The 16,062-nt window shown below is 40.1% G+C and overlaps 1 protein-coding gene across 3 annotated transcripts in view; it reads right to left on the bottom strand.

The window, feature by feature from the left end:
- Nucleotides 1-16,062, bottom strand: part of SIN3A (SIN3 transcription regulator family member A) — a 68,103-nt gene that overhangs the window by 24,669 nt on the left and 27,372 nt on the right. For 2 of the 3 annotated variants that reach the window (XM_027520748.1, XM_027520747.1), the window contains exons 4-13: nucleotides 12,470-12,576; nucleotides 11,517-11,799; nucleotides 10,247-10,498; nucleotides 9,520-9,672; nucleotides 9,227-9,385; nucleotides 7,295-7,384; nucleotides 5,231-5,349; nucleotides 4,435-4,645; nucleotides 3,979-4,095; nucleotides 562-800 (exon numbers count right to left, since the gene is read on the bottom strand). In XM_027520748.1, coding sequence (XP_027376549.1) covers nucleotides 562-800; nucleotides 3,979-4,095; nucleotides 4,435-4,645; nucleotides 5,231-5,349; nucleotides 7,295-7,384; nucleotides 9,227-9,385; nucleotides 9,520-9,672; nucleotides 10,247-10,498; nucleotides 11,517-11,799; nucleotides 12,470-12,576 — 1,730 coding nt within the window. The remainder of the gene's footprint in view (nucleotides 1-561; nucleotides 801-3,978; nucleotides 4,096-4,434; nucleotides 4,646-5,230; nucleotides 5,350-7,294; nucleotides 7,385-9,226; nucleotides 9,386-9,519; nucleotides 9,673-10,246; nucleotides 10,499-11,516; nucleotides 11,800-12,469; nucleotides 12,577-16,062) is intronic. The other variant, XM_027520749.1, reaches the window with a different exon arrangement.

Here is a 16,062-nt window from a genome sequence, read left to right as displayed (position 1 = left end):
GATACAGAGGGAGGACCAGATTTATAGGAGTGCCACGGTCTTGGAGGCGCCTGGGGCTCAGCCCTGGCCTCCTCTTTGATACTACAGCCTTATTTAGGTGGGTTCAATGGCCCCTCTATACTTGGTTTGAAGGTTGGTTAGGAGAAAGAAGACATTCTTGGAAGTTTATGGGACGCTAAGGTTTTTTAAGTAACATATCAATTTTATAAAGACAAAGTGATTTTTCTTACTAAAAAACAAAAGATGTGAACACTGGTTAGTACTGAGTGGCAGGAAGGTGGGCGGCTGTTTTCTTCTCTGTTCTCTCTTTTAAAATATCCCCCTAAACACACAGAGCATTCCAGTATGGACTGGAAAGGTTTGTTCTCTGCTGTTGGTGACACAGAACCCCATCAAGAAGCTCCACTATCCCACACTATCCACCTGACTTCCTACAGCCGAGGTTGGGGAGAAATGGAGGTCTCATGGAATAACTGGGCTAAAAAGGAGAATCTTATTTAATGGGACACTAAATCTGTTGAGAAGCACACTAAAGCATGAAGGGCATATGCACTCAGGTACCTTTTAAGGACAATTGGGACGGCAATGGAAGGGTTCTTCCTCAGACCATCAATGATGTCAGCTGCTTTGTCAGCATATATCCTTTGGAGTGCTTTTCGGTGGATGACTTCCGATGTGCCCCCGAGGGTGTTGTCCAAGCGAAATTTAGCTTGTTCTTCAGCAGACAAGCGGGAAAGTTTCTTTTGTATTGCTTCCAGAACCCGGATAGTTGCCAGATTGGTCTCTAAAACTACATCAAGCTATAAAAAAAAAAAAGACAAAAGTGTGTTCAGGACCCAAATCAGAACAGAATAGCTGTCGGGAGTAGAAGGTAGAAGTCAAACTCCCTGATTTGAATCTGGGCTCTGCCATGCTGCTGCCGCTGCTAAGTCGCTTCAGTCGTGTCCGACTCTGTGCGACCCCATAGACAGCAGCCCACCAGGCTCCCCGTCCCTGGGATTCTCCAGGCAAGAACACTGGAATGGGTTGCCATTTCCTGCTCCGATGCATGAAAGTGAAAAGTGAAAGTGAAGTCGCTCAGTCGTGTCTGACTCTTTGCGACCCCATGGACTGCAGCCTACCAGGCTCCTCCGTCCATGGGATTCTCCAGGCAAGAGTACTGGAGTTGGGTGCCATGCCTTCTCATACCATGGCCATATAAAACTGTTAGCTTATCAGTAAGACAGGAATACCACCACCTACTCTCACAAGGTTGTGTTCTGGATTTAATAATACAACCCACATAAAGGATTTAGCACAATACCAGGCACACAGCAAACATCCAAACCCTGAATATTCACTGAAAGGACTGATGATGAAGCTGAAGCTCTAAAACGTTGGCCACTTGATGTGAAGAGCTGACTCACTGGAAGACTCTGATGCTGGGAAACATTGAGAGCAGGAAAAGAAAGGGAGTGACAGAGAATGAGATGGTTGGATAGCATCACCAACTCAATGGACATGAATTTGAGCAAATTCAGGGAGATAAGTGAAGGACAGGGAAGCCTGACGTGCCCCAGCCCATGGGGTCACAAAGAGTCATCTTAGCAACGGAAAAACAACAACAAAGCAGTGGTTAATACTTCTGGTGCCACCAACGTGGTTTATTGAGGACGACTGGCCCTCACGCCAGAGGGACCTAGGAGGAGGCAACCTTACTGACACTTTTCTCTGAACTTTTGTCAATTACTCAGATCTGTTACAGACAATAACCACCACTACCACCAAATCCCAAAAAGACCATTCAAGATAGTAAATCAATCTCATGAGTAAAGTTTTTCAGAGTAACTTGAAATGTTTAAATGTTTAATGTCTTGTTCCACATCTACTAATAATAAGAGTATTACTTAAGGGCTTCAATGTTGTATTTGTGGGTAACCATTTAAATTTTCACTGAATATTTCTGACACTTTATTTTCTGGCAAGGGCCAAGCCTAACCTGGTTAAAGACATGACTAGCAACCCTGAGTTAACTTTTTTCCAAAGCTTAACACAAAATTTTCTAGATGAGAAACAGAAAATAAAGGAAATGAGCAGTCTCAAGGGTCTATAACTCTGTATAAGTGTTTCCTAATTTTCTAGTTTGAGGGCTATGGTAGTCATTTTGTCAAAACTTTTAATGCCCCCTTTTCCCCAGTTATGGATAAATGATGGCTTGGACTTCCTGGCTGCCTTGAGATTAGCTGCTGCTGCTGCTGAGTCGCTTCAGTTGTGTTCGACTCTGTGTGACCCCATAGACGGCAGCCCACCAGGCTCCCCCGTCCCTGGGATTCTCCAGGCAAGAACACTGGAGTGGGTTGCCATTTCCTTCTCCAATGCATGAAAGTGAAAAGTGAAACTGAAATCACTCAGTCGTGTCCAACTCTTTGCGACCCCATGGACTACAGCCTACCAGGCTCTTCCGTCCACAGGATTCTCCAGGCAAGAGTACTGGAGTGGGTTGTAGGGCCGTGTAACTAGTTCTGACCTATGAGCTGTTAACAGGTGAGTCAAAGTAACATCCATTACTTCTAGGCTAGAGCATTTAAGGGTGCAAGATCCATCTGAGCTTTTCCCCTATAGTCACTGGTAGTGTTCCTGATGGTGGCACTCTGCCAACGCAGGTCCCCAAGCAATTCTGATGAGTGGAATCTTCAGCTGAACACCAATGCACATGCAGTATGACAAGGAAATAAATAGGTCTTTTTCAAGTCATTGGGATTTAGGGGTTGACTATATTACAGGAATATTAACCAATCCTGATCTATAAAGGATTCAAATTAGTCTACCGCATCCAATCCTCAGCATGCACATGTGCATACATGCACACATTTCCTTCATCCTCACTACTGCAGTAACAAGCAGGAAATGAGGCTGATGCTTCTCCTGTGCAGGCATACTAGTTGAGAATAGAATATCCTGTGAAAAACAGGCGTCAATCTCTGCTAACACATCACTGAAACTGACTAAACACAGGTAAAAAATAAAAAAAGAAATGCTTTCTTCAGCTTGATAAAACTTTTCACAGAAGTTAATATCTGTCATGACTGAGTTTTCTGCAAATGGTCGAAGCTCCTCATAAACACTGGGGCCCAGAGGACCAACCAACACGTGGTTCTTCATTCAAAGCATGCCAGAAACAGAGGAAGCAAGTGTGAATGGGGATAACTGGCAGAGAGCTAAATCAGTATGGATTAAAAAGGAGAAAAACATCTCCCATCCATAGGAAGAGCAGGGACAGTCAGTTTTATATAATAAATACATTAAAAAGGAGGCATGTAATTTTCTTTCTCTAGACACATTTAACATTCCCTTTTTGTTGGTATCAGTGAACCAGACATTTAAACACACTGGGAACTGAGTCTGTTTCCAGTACTCCCACTCCTGGTATCAGGGCTCTCGACCAGCTCATTTCTTCACTCCAGCTCTTCCCTTCCCAACTACTTTAAAATGAAGTCCCTAACTCAACTTTCTTTCAAAAGGAGACAAATCAATATCAGAAATATGACAGAAGAGTTCCAGTTCTCACAGGAGAGCTAGTTTGCTAACCATGTTAGTAAGACAGCTGCTAAAAAAAAAATATACACTTTAAGATAAGTAATTTAAAACAGCTGCAAGAAAGCCCACTAGGTCTTAAAATACTGATTTTAAATACTACGTAGAACACAATAACCTTTAAAATGTCATTAAAAATTCAAAGGAGTATTATTCAGCCATCAATGGATAATTTCAGTTAAAAGGGCTAAAGTGGCCTAGATAAGTCACATTTGTTATGAAAATATTACCAATATATCTGACAAAGTCACAAAACATGGTAAATACAACAAGCATTTACCACAAAGAATATGAGCCTCTTGCTCTTTGGTCTTAAAAGCCAATCCTCTCAAGTAGGTATTTAAGATATCCTCTCTTTCAGAATCTCTCATTTCCCCAAACTTCAAATGATAAAGGAGCTTGTACCTCAAAACGTTCATCTTCACAACGATAGATATGTTCTTCATACTGAGTTTTCTTGGAACTAACAAAGGTGGAGTCCTCAGACCAGGAAGGGAAGGAAACCCAGGTATCATTTAAAACCTTTGGGTAAAAGAAGAGACATTGAAACAAAAGTGTAACGAAATTTTCTGGTGATTAAGCTTTCTCAATTAAAAAAGACAAAACTTTAGGGGAGGGAAGAAACAGTTAACATTACAGGTTTCACCCCTGGCAAGTGAAACTGTAGCAAGTTTCACCTGTAGCAAGTTTAAAAAGACAGTTAGAAAAAGGTTCTCAATATAAGTACAAAACATTTTCTTTTGAAAAAAGACAGAAAAGGATTTTGATTTCTTCATTCGTACAAATTCTCCATTCCAGGTACCACTTCCTTCTGGAGGAAGCCGAGGACTCAGGGCTGATACCTTCCCTGGAAGGCCTTACCTCTTTACAGAGAGGAGTCCGTCCCGTACACTTGGGCTGCTGGTAACTCTTTGGTAGGGCTCGATAGCTGGAGCCCAACCGTTTACAAGAGGCATAATCTATCTCCATGGCAATGCCCTCTGTGGCCCGTTCTTTTGGAAAGGTTTCCAGATGTACAGACTCCTTATAGCCCAGAAAGTTTTTAAACCAATTAAACAATTCTGGGAATTTCCTAAAGAATCAAACCAAAAAACTGGTGAGCAATTAGAAGCATTATGCAGTAATGCTGAGGTATGACTACCACTATTTGATGTAGAGTCAGAACTCTGCTATCATTGGACAAATTCCAGTGACAATTATTACTTCTTGCCTAAGAAGAACTGCTTTTGAATACCTGGCTTCTCCTTTTCTTACAGAGTGCTCTAAGATCAGTTAAGGTGGTGATGCAAGAACTGTCCTGAAACAAGGCAATAACCAGCCATTCTTCTAATCAAGAATATTGTTTCAAAGTTCAGATAATTCTTTGGTTGTCAAAGTCAAGATTCTAGAACCCTGGGAGAGACTGGTCTATATAAAACATCCAACATTGGTCAGGGGATCAGGAGACCACTAGTCTTGGCCAATGTGCCCTCTACCAATCTTTTCATCTCCAAAGCTGAACTAGAAGACTTTGCAGAGGACTCTCTTAGCACTAACATTTTATGAGTCAACTGACCCACCACAATCAAATTAGTTTTGTCTATCATATACTCCCACAAACTAAATTTTATTTTACTTTCATATCATGCACCAGGGCCAAGCTCCTGACTCCACTTACCCCAGGAATGGAGAGACTAACTGCACAAGCTCCGCCCGAGAGATCACCTCCTGGTTAAAGATAACAAGACAGCGCAGGAAATTTTCATAGGCCTCTGCACTCCGCAGAGCCTTTCGGACCTTATGGAGACAACCGAAAGAAAAATAATTAAGTGAGAAATCAAGAGATCCTGGATCGCTTTTAAAAGACTGGGGAAACTTGAACTGTTATTTGATAATATTAAGAATCAATTTTGGTTTTTTTAGATGTGTTAATGCTTATGTTTGAAAAAAGGAGTCATTTAAAAAGGAAACTTAGGGACTTCCCTGATGGTCCAGTGGCTAAGACTCTGTGCTCCCAATGAAGGAAGACCAGGTTCGATTCCTGATCAGGGAACTAGATCCCACGTGCCACAACTAAGACCAGATGCAGCCAAATAAACAAATATTAAAAAAAGAAAGAAAACTTAGTACTTATGGGTGAAATAATATATTACATGAGACTTGTCTCCAAATAACCTGGGGTAGGTGAGAGTACACATGAAACAAGCCCAGCAGCTAGGAACTGAGACCTGCTGAGGCAGGATGACAGGTGCACGTGGGTCATTTCACCATTCTCTTTAATTTCACATGTTTAAAAATGCCTATAATAAAAATTCTGAAAAAAGAGATCCTGGAGTAAATAAGACCTTTACTTCTCACAAGCCTGATTCTCTGAACCGTAAGAGTGTTGCCCAAGGTTTTGTTGCTTTGCCTAATGGATGTTTACAGAACTATTCAACACTCTTTTCAAACTCTGGTAATCCTGACTAATAACCTTTTAAAATAAGGTACTTTTGTTCTCTGACTTGATCTGTTTCCTTTCTTCATTTCTCCTTTCTTTAGAGTGCTGAGAATTTTAATAACCCAAAACACTAAGCATTTTCCTGAATTATCAAGCAAACTCCAGACTTTTTTAGTATGTCTAAGAAATAAGTACCTCGAAAACAACAACAACAACAACAAACACTATCCCTATTTTAAAAATTAACTGTTCAGTCCCCCTCCCTCACCCTTTCCTTGCTATCTGTTGGCTGTGACATGGACTTTTACAATTGCCTCAAAAGCAAGCACCAAGTGCCCAGGCAGCCCTCAGAAATTGGTTCAGATCAGAGCCATGGACTCAGGAGGCACCAATCATGGAGATGCTAAGTGATTTGCCCTTTCACAAAAACCCAGAGGTGCAGGACTTTTCTGGCGGCTCAGTGGTAAAGAATCCGCCTGCCAGTGCAGGAAACATGGTTCGATCCACAATCTGGGAAGATCCCACATGCCTCAGAGAAACTAAGCCTGTGGGCCACAACTACTGAGTCCACGCACTCTGGGGCTAGTGCTCCAAAACAAGAGAGCCACGGCAATGAGAAGCCCGTGCATCGCAACTAGAGAGTAGCCCCTGCTCATAATTAAAGAAAAGCCCTCATGACAACAAAGACCCAGCACAACCAAAACTTAAAAAAAAAAAAAAAAAATCACCTGGGGAGCTTTGACAACATACAATTAAATCAGAATTCCCATGACCCAATATTTATACCACAAATAAGTTTCACAAGCAATCAGAAGGTTACAAATCATTTTAAGTCCTCGACAATTGGTGCACTGACATGCTTCACTATATACACCTGGGTATCTACAATAGGAGCGCAGTAGTTTTAGAGAGTAATATCATGCACTTCTTTTATAGCTTTTTTCCACAAGGCAAATGCTATATTTTGCTGCAAACTATTTCACAAAATTAAAGCAAACAGTGTTACCATTTCTCTAGTTCTGCTAACAGTTCTCAAAGATGGCAAGGACCTACAATTTGAAATCTACGTTAGAAAGTAGAAAGTCCTAACCAGCTTGATGCCTCTAAAACAAAATCTTCTTGGGGACAAGGTGATTTTCTTTGGGCATTAGTAGCTAATATTAGGGGTCTTCCAATTTGATGCATTGTTTTTCAAAGTGATGCAGGGCTTCCCAGGCGGTGCTAGTGGTAAACAACCTGCATGCCAATGCAGGAGGCATGAGAGACACGGGTTCAATCAAATCCACTTCATTTATTACTCACCTTATCAAAAAATAATGATTCCGTTCCTACACCATGCTTGCTGGCATCTGCCATAGAAGAATCTTTGAGGCTGAGCAGTTTAGGTTTCTTCTATAAAAAAGGAAAAATATAAACATGTACGATTCAAAGAGAGGGTTTCTCTAGGCTTTTCGTTCTTTTCTGTTTTTGCTTTCTTGGCTGTGCCCCATAGTGGGATCTTTGTTCCCCAACCAGATACTGAACCTGGGCTTCCGGCAGTGAGAGGGCCGAATCCTAACCACTGAACTGCCAGGGAATCCCCTGAGTTTTATTATCATCTCTGTTCTAAGGTTCCATCCCTGACCACCACTGATTAATAATTCGCAACAAATGAGAGAATTCAAGTCACTAACTTGCTTTACAAAAGATTTCTACTCATCTTCCCTATTTCTCAGATTGCCTGTCATTCCCCCCTAGAGGTTCACAGGTCATTCTACTTGCCAATAACTCTTTCCATAAATGGTCACAGCATTACTGCGATGTTAGAATTAATATCCTTATTTTTTTCTATGGGCTAAAAGTAACTTTATTAGGAACCAAATGCTATTGCTTTATCTTCCTAGCTGTGGAGGCAGAAGAGGCTATAAAAATATCTGGAATACACAGTAATCAATCTTTAACCTTTACCTTTAAATAGTTCAACTGAAAAAATCATGGGGGGGAAAAAAAAAGTTTATTTTCCTCACAGAAGGAATAACTACCTTGTCAGTAACATCCACTCAGCCCAATTTAAGATTGCTCTTTTAAAGCAAATAAATGGGTCATACATAACTCCACGCAGAAAATTTACTATAAAGAAATGACCTCTCAACTGCCTGTGAAGAAATGCACAGTCCGGGAGAAGCAGCACATTTACCTTTGCCATTGGACTGCATTCTCTTAAGAGCCACAGCCTCTGCCTATACTGCCTAAGGAAAAGACAGACAGGGAATCCTAATCTCCCAATATAGGATTTCCACCTGCGGGTAATCAAGTGTGGGAGGAGACAAAGATTGGCACCTATCTGCTGACCTGATTCTTGCTACTTGTATTACTAAAACTCCTTACTAAAGGGAAGAAACATACACGATTACTATGTTCAGCTGGTTTCAAAGGGAGAAACCATTACAAACATGGAAAAATAGTTCAACAGCCCTTCAAAAGTGTCAGCACCTTACAGGTCACTCTTAGTGGGTATTTGCTTATTTACCAGTCACTTCTTACCAGAAGATATCCCACTAGCTTTTGTTCTTCTTTAAATTCTAAAGACTATCTACCTCTTCAACATCATATACAGCTTCATAATTCACTGAAGCAACACTCAATGCATACACAGAGCCCACTCCCTACCACTGCTGCCCTACGTCAATGAGGGAGAGTGGGCTCAGCTTTCTGCAGGCAGATCATCAGGGTTTAAGTCACTAACAGGAGTTTAAGACCGCCTTCTGCTGCACCCCCAAGGTCCTTCCCTGGAGATTAAGATGATACAGATAAGATCTGGCAACCCAACAAAGAACCTTGGGCAGGACAGGCCTCTAGACCAAGGAGATCCCACAAAGCATTTGCACTTTACTCACAAGAGGACCTCAGAGACCACTGACTTATTTTGGAAACAGTTATCAATTTAATCAGCTTCTTTCTTAGTACAAGGCAGGACAAATTAAGTCTCAGAAACCCTTGGCAGGAAACAAAGAAATAGATGAGAGCTAATAACAAAGAAGGGAGAAACTATAAAGAAAACCTGTAAGAACTCAAAAGTAATCGGAGCAATTAGTACTCTAACATTCCTTCACAGGGCCAGATAAAAAGCTTCGCACTGAGTTTATGTGACATACACCAACTAACTTCAAATATCCAGGATCCAAGTGTCAGCCTTGCACACTGTCTGCTACTACCGTTCCTGAAAGTCACAACGAGCAGTTGTGCCCTCCTCACCTTCACTGGAGGGGTGGCCCCTGTTCCAGAGTGCCTGCGAATCTGGCAGCCATTCTGGCTGGGCCTCTGTGGCTTGTTGTTCAGCTGAGGTTTCTTCACCGTGCCTCCGTGGTCATTTCTCACGGAATCGACCTTCTCAGCAGTTGTTTTGCTTAAAAGCTAATTAAGAACACATGAAAGAGATGAGTGCTCTTATAAAAGCAAGTTATCATTTCGAAAAAGTCTCCTTCTGATTCCAGCTTCCTAACTTATCACAACCGTTCTCAATTGTGTAGTTCTTCTAAATAACTTACCACAGAGCTGTTGGCATCTGGTAGGAACTGTCCAAATTCTGACAACAGATCTTCCTGATTTTTAAAAAGACGAGCCACCTGGGCATACACCTCCTGCTCAGTCAATGCTGGAGTGTAGTTTCCTCCAGCTTCCTTGGCATTTCGCTGCTCTTTCTGATAGGAAATTGCAAATGGGAAGAGATCATATTAAAGGGGCACTGTTTTGAATGACTTGCTTTTGCACACCTTCTGAGATGTCTGGCTTTGTATGTTATCTATTTGGACCGCAGTTAGGAGGAAAGTCTATGTTCTTAGCACTTGTTTTTGGCTTTAAGCTTTGAAGTTGAGAAAGGAGTGGAAGATGGTGGCTGACAATTCCTTTCGAAAACCAGGGCAGTATATGTGAATGCTCAGGGGACCACTACCGACTGATAAAACACAAAATATTAGAGAAATTTCTCCTTCTATATTGTACTTTAACTATATTACACAAATCATTCTTTAAACTTTCAGATAAACAGCACTGTTTCACAGAGCAGTGACTTTAAAAATCCTAACTGGCTGCTACAAGGCAATTAAAGTCAGGTAAATCAAACTGGCTTTACAAACACACATCACAATTTCTAACTGGTTAACTACCAGTAAGAATTAGTGGACACAACTGTGTCCAGAATAACTAGTTCTTCTCAGACTAGTTGTTCCCAGAAGGCAACCTGGTTAAGACAGGCTGGAAGGGCAACTGTCTTACCTGATATGTGTGCAAAATCTCCAGGAACGCTTTGTAGATGTCTGGTTGGCCCTGGAACCTGTTCTTGATCTTATTAACATAGTTGATGGCATGGTTAAACTCCACAGGCTGATTGTTCTGCAAGGGCGGGGCTGTTCCCAACGAGATTGTCACTGGTGTATGAGGCTGGACAGGTGGAGAACGTGGGGACGCGTATGGTGGGAGTGGGGGAGTCTGCTGACTGGCTGGAGTATGTGCTTGTAGTTGGGAAGGCTAAAAAGAAAAAAGTCTTTATTCTCCTCAGGAATACAGATGGTTTAACACAGGAAAGAAAGTTCAAAGTAAAGAGAAACAAGGTGTCTGATTAACATATATACTTTATTCACTCTGGCTAGGCCATCTTAGCCCAGCTCAGATCACACTGAGCAGGGGTGGCAAGAGCAGAGGGTTCACACATTCTAATACAAAAATTCCAGCCTTAAGTTTTCTAAACACAATCTTAAAAGTGGGCGACATCTCCAATTACAGGGAAGAATTTTCATACGTAATTTTTAAGCTTACTTGCTCAACAGGTGCAAACAGAATAGGAAAAAACCTTATTCTACATAGATCTTTAATGTCAAAAAAGACAATTCAATTGCTGCAGTTAACCCCACATAAAGTCTTCTAAACCAACTCTGCCCAACAGACTCTCTGAGGTGATGGAAATGTTCTTTATTTGCATTATTTTGCACAATAGCCACTAGCCACACGAAACCAGTGAGCACTTGAAATGTAGCTGGTGCAACTGAAAAACTAAATTTATTTTAATTAATTTAAATTTAAATATAGCCATATGTGACTAATGGCTACTGTATCAGTAGAGTTCTATACTAAGAACACCTCATCATCATCAAGATCTTCTGCTTAGCTTGGCATGGTCTAATCTGGTAAACAGAGTAACTTTTGTAAAATGATGACCATGCAGAAAACAGTGTAAGCTGACTATTTCTGCCTGTGTTATCAAAGTACTATTACACAAAGCTGTCACTTCTTGGGATGCTCACGGGTTCAAACAGCAGAAGTTGGGGGCAAGAGAGTCCATGTATGTTGCCGATGTGTAGACTTAAATAGATATATAACTACGTGGTGTGTAAATGTGAGCCACTTTATAGGAATGTGACTTGCATCTTCTCTGATGAAATTTAAACTTGTGTTATCTACCTAAGCCTTATATACGAAGGGAAAATGTCAAAGGAGGGTTCTTTCTAGGGATGCATTTCACATGGTGCAGAGTTTTCCAAGTGCTCACCTTGCTGACTTTGGCAGGTGGGGGCTGAGGAGCTGGCTGGGCAGGTGCTGGGGCTGACTGGGCTGAAGGCTGGGAAGGATGCTGGGGTGGTGGCTGAGGCTGGGGCTGGATGCCATGGGTTGGGATCTGATGAACCTGGCCAGGAGTTGTCACATTCACCATGTCATTGGTTTGCACCTCAATCTTGTAGCCAGGGGGCAAGAAGGTATTGAAGCCCATGATCAGGTCAGGGTGGCCTTTGAACAGCTGGGACACGCGACTAATCACTCCTGGAGTGTCGATGCTAATTAAAAAAAAGAAAAGAAACACAAATATTAAAGTGGCAAGCCTGACAAAGCACTCTGGCAAGACAAAATTCACATTCCACTAGGTTCTCTACACAGGAAAATAAAAATCAACCTGAATATTACAAAATTAACCACACCCAAAGACCTCTGAAATTCAAAGCCATTTATCTTCATAACCAAAGAGGCTTGGTCAAAATTTTAAACAGAATAGACATTTAAGCATGCTACCAGTCCTATCAAGCAGATACCCAGGCAGTAAGTCTTCAACTCCAATTGCCATGCAAGACCCAACCCCTGATACACCAGTATAAATCATCATGTATCTATATACATTGTTCAGATGAGTTACTCTTTTATAATAGTGAACCACGCCAGAATATTAGGGTATCTTAAGCTAATCCAAAAAGCAAGTAGCCTAATCATTACCAGTTTACTTCCCTGACTGAGATTAAGTACTAAGAAAAATTTATCAGTATGCAAAAAATAAAGGTGTTGGGCCTTTAATTTTTATACAATATATAAAACAAAAACATGACCCATGGAAATAAAAGCACAACTCCCTCCAAAGAGCCCTTTATCATTCAGCGGATGAGAATAAGCTATATCCTCCTTCCAGAACCAACATAACAAGCAAAATTCTCGAGTACAACCACATGTATCTTTTACCTCTGAGATTTAAACTCCTTCATGATGTCAAGGAAGTCATTGTAGACCTGAGGCTGACTACCAAACTGCAGCTTCACTTGGTCAAGGTAGGACAGTGCATCCTCCACCTGAGGCAGGGACAAATCTCAAGGTTATTAAGAGAAAAGCCAGCCAAGAATTACTTCTAAAAGACTGATTTATACCTAAATAAAATCAGCATATTAAATGAAATAGAAACATATAGTAAACATACATTAAAAACACTAAAAATTAATATGTGTACCAGTAATATAACTCAAGCTTAAAATTAAAATTAACTCATAAAATCTGTAACCTTGCTTTGAATAGTTTTGCATAGAATTATTAGTGAAGGATAATCACATCCATATGTCATTCACTTATTCATTCATTTATTCATTTCACAAATATTTACTAAGAAGCAACAACATGCTAGGCCAGGCCCAACGTGAGGTCCCAAGGAATTAATGACAAACAAGCCACGGTATGCCCTGCTGTACAGAAGTTCATTCCACATCCAGTTGGGAGTCATAACACAGTGGGCAAGTGGGCAGTCACCAAATGCCCAGAGAGCACATGGGAAGGGCACCCCTCCACACACAAGAAAATAAACCAATCAACCAACCTATGGGGACATACCGGAGGGCTTCCTTAAGAAATGGTGTCTAAACTGAGTCTTATGGATGAGTACAAGTTAGCAAAAATGAAGACCCATGAAGAAAGTCAGAGGAAGCAGCAAGGGCAAAACTGCAGACGGGACACCATCTGGTATATGTGGAAATGTGAAAACAGTTTAGTTTGGCTAGAGGATCTGTGGTGAAAAGAAGAAATGGTGGTAGGAAGAATGATAAGAGATAACACAGGAGACAATGCAAGATCTAGATTCTGAAAGGATCTTGTTAGAAAGCAATTCAGATTTTTATCATCTGCACTTTAGTGTATCAATTTGGCTACAGAGTTGAGAACGAGTTGGTGCAGGAAAAATAGACGATGAAGAGGAGGTAGGAAAACCAGTCATGCTATAAGATTAACTGATGTGTGAACAGGAGTGGCATAAATTATAGTACTGACCAAACAAAAAGAGAGAACTGGACAGATTCAAAAGCTTTTTAGGAGACAGAAGTGACAGGGTTTTGGGGCTGACTGACTGTACATGGAAGATAAGGCAGAGAGGGCATTCACTAAATTATATACCATGTGGGCATTCACAAAGAGGAACAAGTTTGAAGGGCTACAAAGTTACAAGTGTGATCTAGGATAACTTAAGTTTTAGTTACTCAGGAGATATCTAAGGGAACTGCCCACTAGGTGTATCCTACATACTCTGGGATTATTTTTAATTCTATATAACATCAAGTTTAGTAAAGTTTCACAAGTAAACATCTGATTTGACAAGCACTACTCTGGTGACATATTGTGAAACAGAATCTTTATGATCAAATAGGCCATTAAAGAGCAGTAGGTCAAGAGTTGCCCCAACTTCCACTTATAGCCATGGTTAATGAGAGCATTTGTGCTGCCAGAGCACAGTGTGTATACCTGGTCAATACCAACTCATTGGAGGTTGGTCTTTTGGTACTTTATAAATAACATGACAATTTTTGTTGAAATTCAATATTCACAATTTTCCATATTGAAATGTTTCATTAGTGACCAAATTGATGGAACCTAAAACTCAGTAAGTTTGCAGAAGGGAAAGACTTTGGAAGATAATGAAGAATAGTATTTACAGTCACAACAGAAGAGTTATCAAAAATAAACATACAAAAAATCAGAAACAAAAACAAGCACCCTATGGTGTAATATAATAAATACACAGAGAGCAAAAATGCTGAAACCTGAAGAAGGAAAGTATATGTGATGTATGTGTGTCTGGAAGAAAAAGGTACAGGTCATAATGAACCACTGTTTAAAAATTAGTATAGTACAACTCTTTTATAAAAGCATGTATACAGTTCTAGAAATCATTACTTAGAAGAACACAACTTGGAACAAATCATTTGAAAGCTACAGGTTTAAGGAGGCATGTGGGGAAGGTCTCAGATTCTGCTGATGCATCTTCCTGGCTCACTTCAACAGGCATTTATTAGTAAAGTCCCCAACCTCCTGAAGTTCACAATCTTGTTGGGGAGACAAGCAAACAACTGTAAAGAGAACTTGCTAAATATGTGCCAAATATGTATGCTGCTGGCATTCAACAAATAACTAAATCACACCAAGCATGTCTCAAATTATTCAAATCTTCCTTGTCATCAATCTGCCAAAGACAAAGAAGAAAGTATAGACAATGTTGAAGTATGAAATAAGCTAAGAGTTCTCACTGAACATTTCCTTATTATAGAATATAAATGGTTTATTGAAGTTGGTTCAAATGCTTGTAAAACATTTTAAGACTGACCCCAAAATAGCAAGCAATATGAGAATATTAAATGAAATTAACATGGAGGCACAAGAAACCATTTTACCTCTCTTTGTTAGAAAGGAAATTCAACAAGTTATTATGTTCAGGAATCACATTCAGGAGCTTGTAACTAAGAGAACAGAGCAAGAACACCTAACTGGACCTGTGACTCACTCTATAACCCCAACTCTAAAGCCCTTTCTTGCTTCCTTGACAGCACCTGTAAAACATACAAAGCACACTCTATATACTCATAGCCAAGTGAGGAAGGAGAATAAAATAGGTGCTATGCTTTGACAGGGCTGACTGGAAAAAGGATACAGAAATAAATATATATTTTTTGTTAGTTTAATAAGTAAGTTATAGGTGCTTTTGCAACATTAAGGTATTAATTGCTGAATACAATATTAATATGGAATTTAGTCACACCAAACCAACTTAAACATTTTTTTCAGGACTCAGTGAAGTGCTAAGTCTGTAACAATAATACATTTTGGTATACAGCCACCACTCTACAAACAGAGAGTAAAAATGTTTTAAGGAAAACATTGATATAGCTTATAAATATTTTCCCAAAGACAGAGCCCAGAGTAAAGTTCCAGGCCCAGATAATTTCTACTCTCTTTAGGACTATGTTTATGCATAGTCAACTCGTAATGACTTAAGCTAATATACAGAGTAAATTTCACAAAATCCCTCTATATAGCTTAGCTTTGGTGTGCTTTTATTTATGCAACATTTAATTTCTTCAGGCCAATGTTAAAGTTCTTGAGAACCCAAACAATGAGGGCAGGAGTCAGGGAGAACTAGATTAAGTACCAAAAAATGAGAGATGAAATATCTGCTACACATGATGTGTCTTTTAAGGGTACATTGTTCATTCCTACTTGCAAGCTACTTGATATAATTACAATTGTATGACCAAATAAAGATCCAACATCTTATCTCTTTATAGGTCTTCAGTTTTATACTTCTTGCACTTGATTTCAAATTTTATATAAAAACTAGGGAAAAAAAAGAAATCTGGAAAACTTACTACCATAATCACACATTTGGAAAAGTAAGCCTCAAGTAAACAGAGAGAGAAGGTTAGCTGGAAATGAAAGTTTCATTTCTCCACAGATGCCTCATGAATTTCAAAGTGTTGAAAACCTACAGTAGATCTATACTCAGTAGATCAGATGAAAACACTGAC

This window comes from Bos indicus x Bos taurus, chromosome 21 (assembly GCF_003369695.1).
Source record: "Bos indicus x Bos taurus breed Angus x Brahman F1 hybrid chromosome 21, Bos_hybrid_MaternalHap_v2.0, whole genome shotgun sequence".
Taxonomy (NCBI): Eukaryota; Metazoa; Chordata; class Mammalia; order Artiodactyla; family Bovidae; genus Bos; species Bos indicus x Bos taurus.
This window is presented reverse-complemented; position numbering and strand designations above follow the sequence as displayed.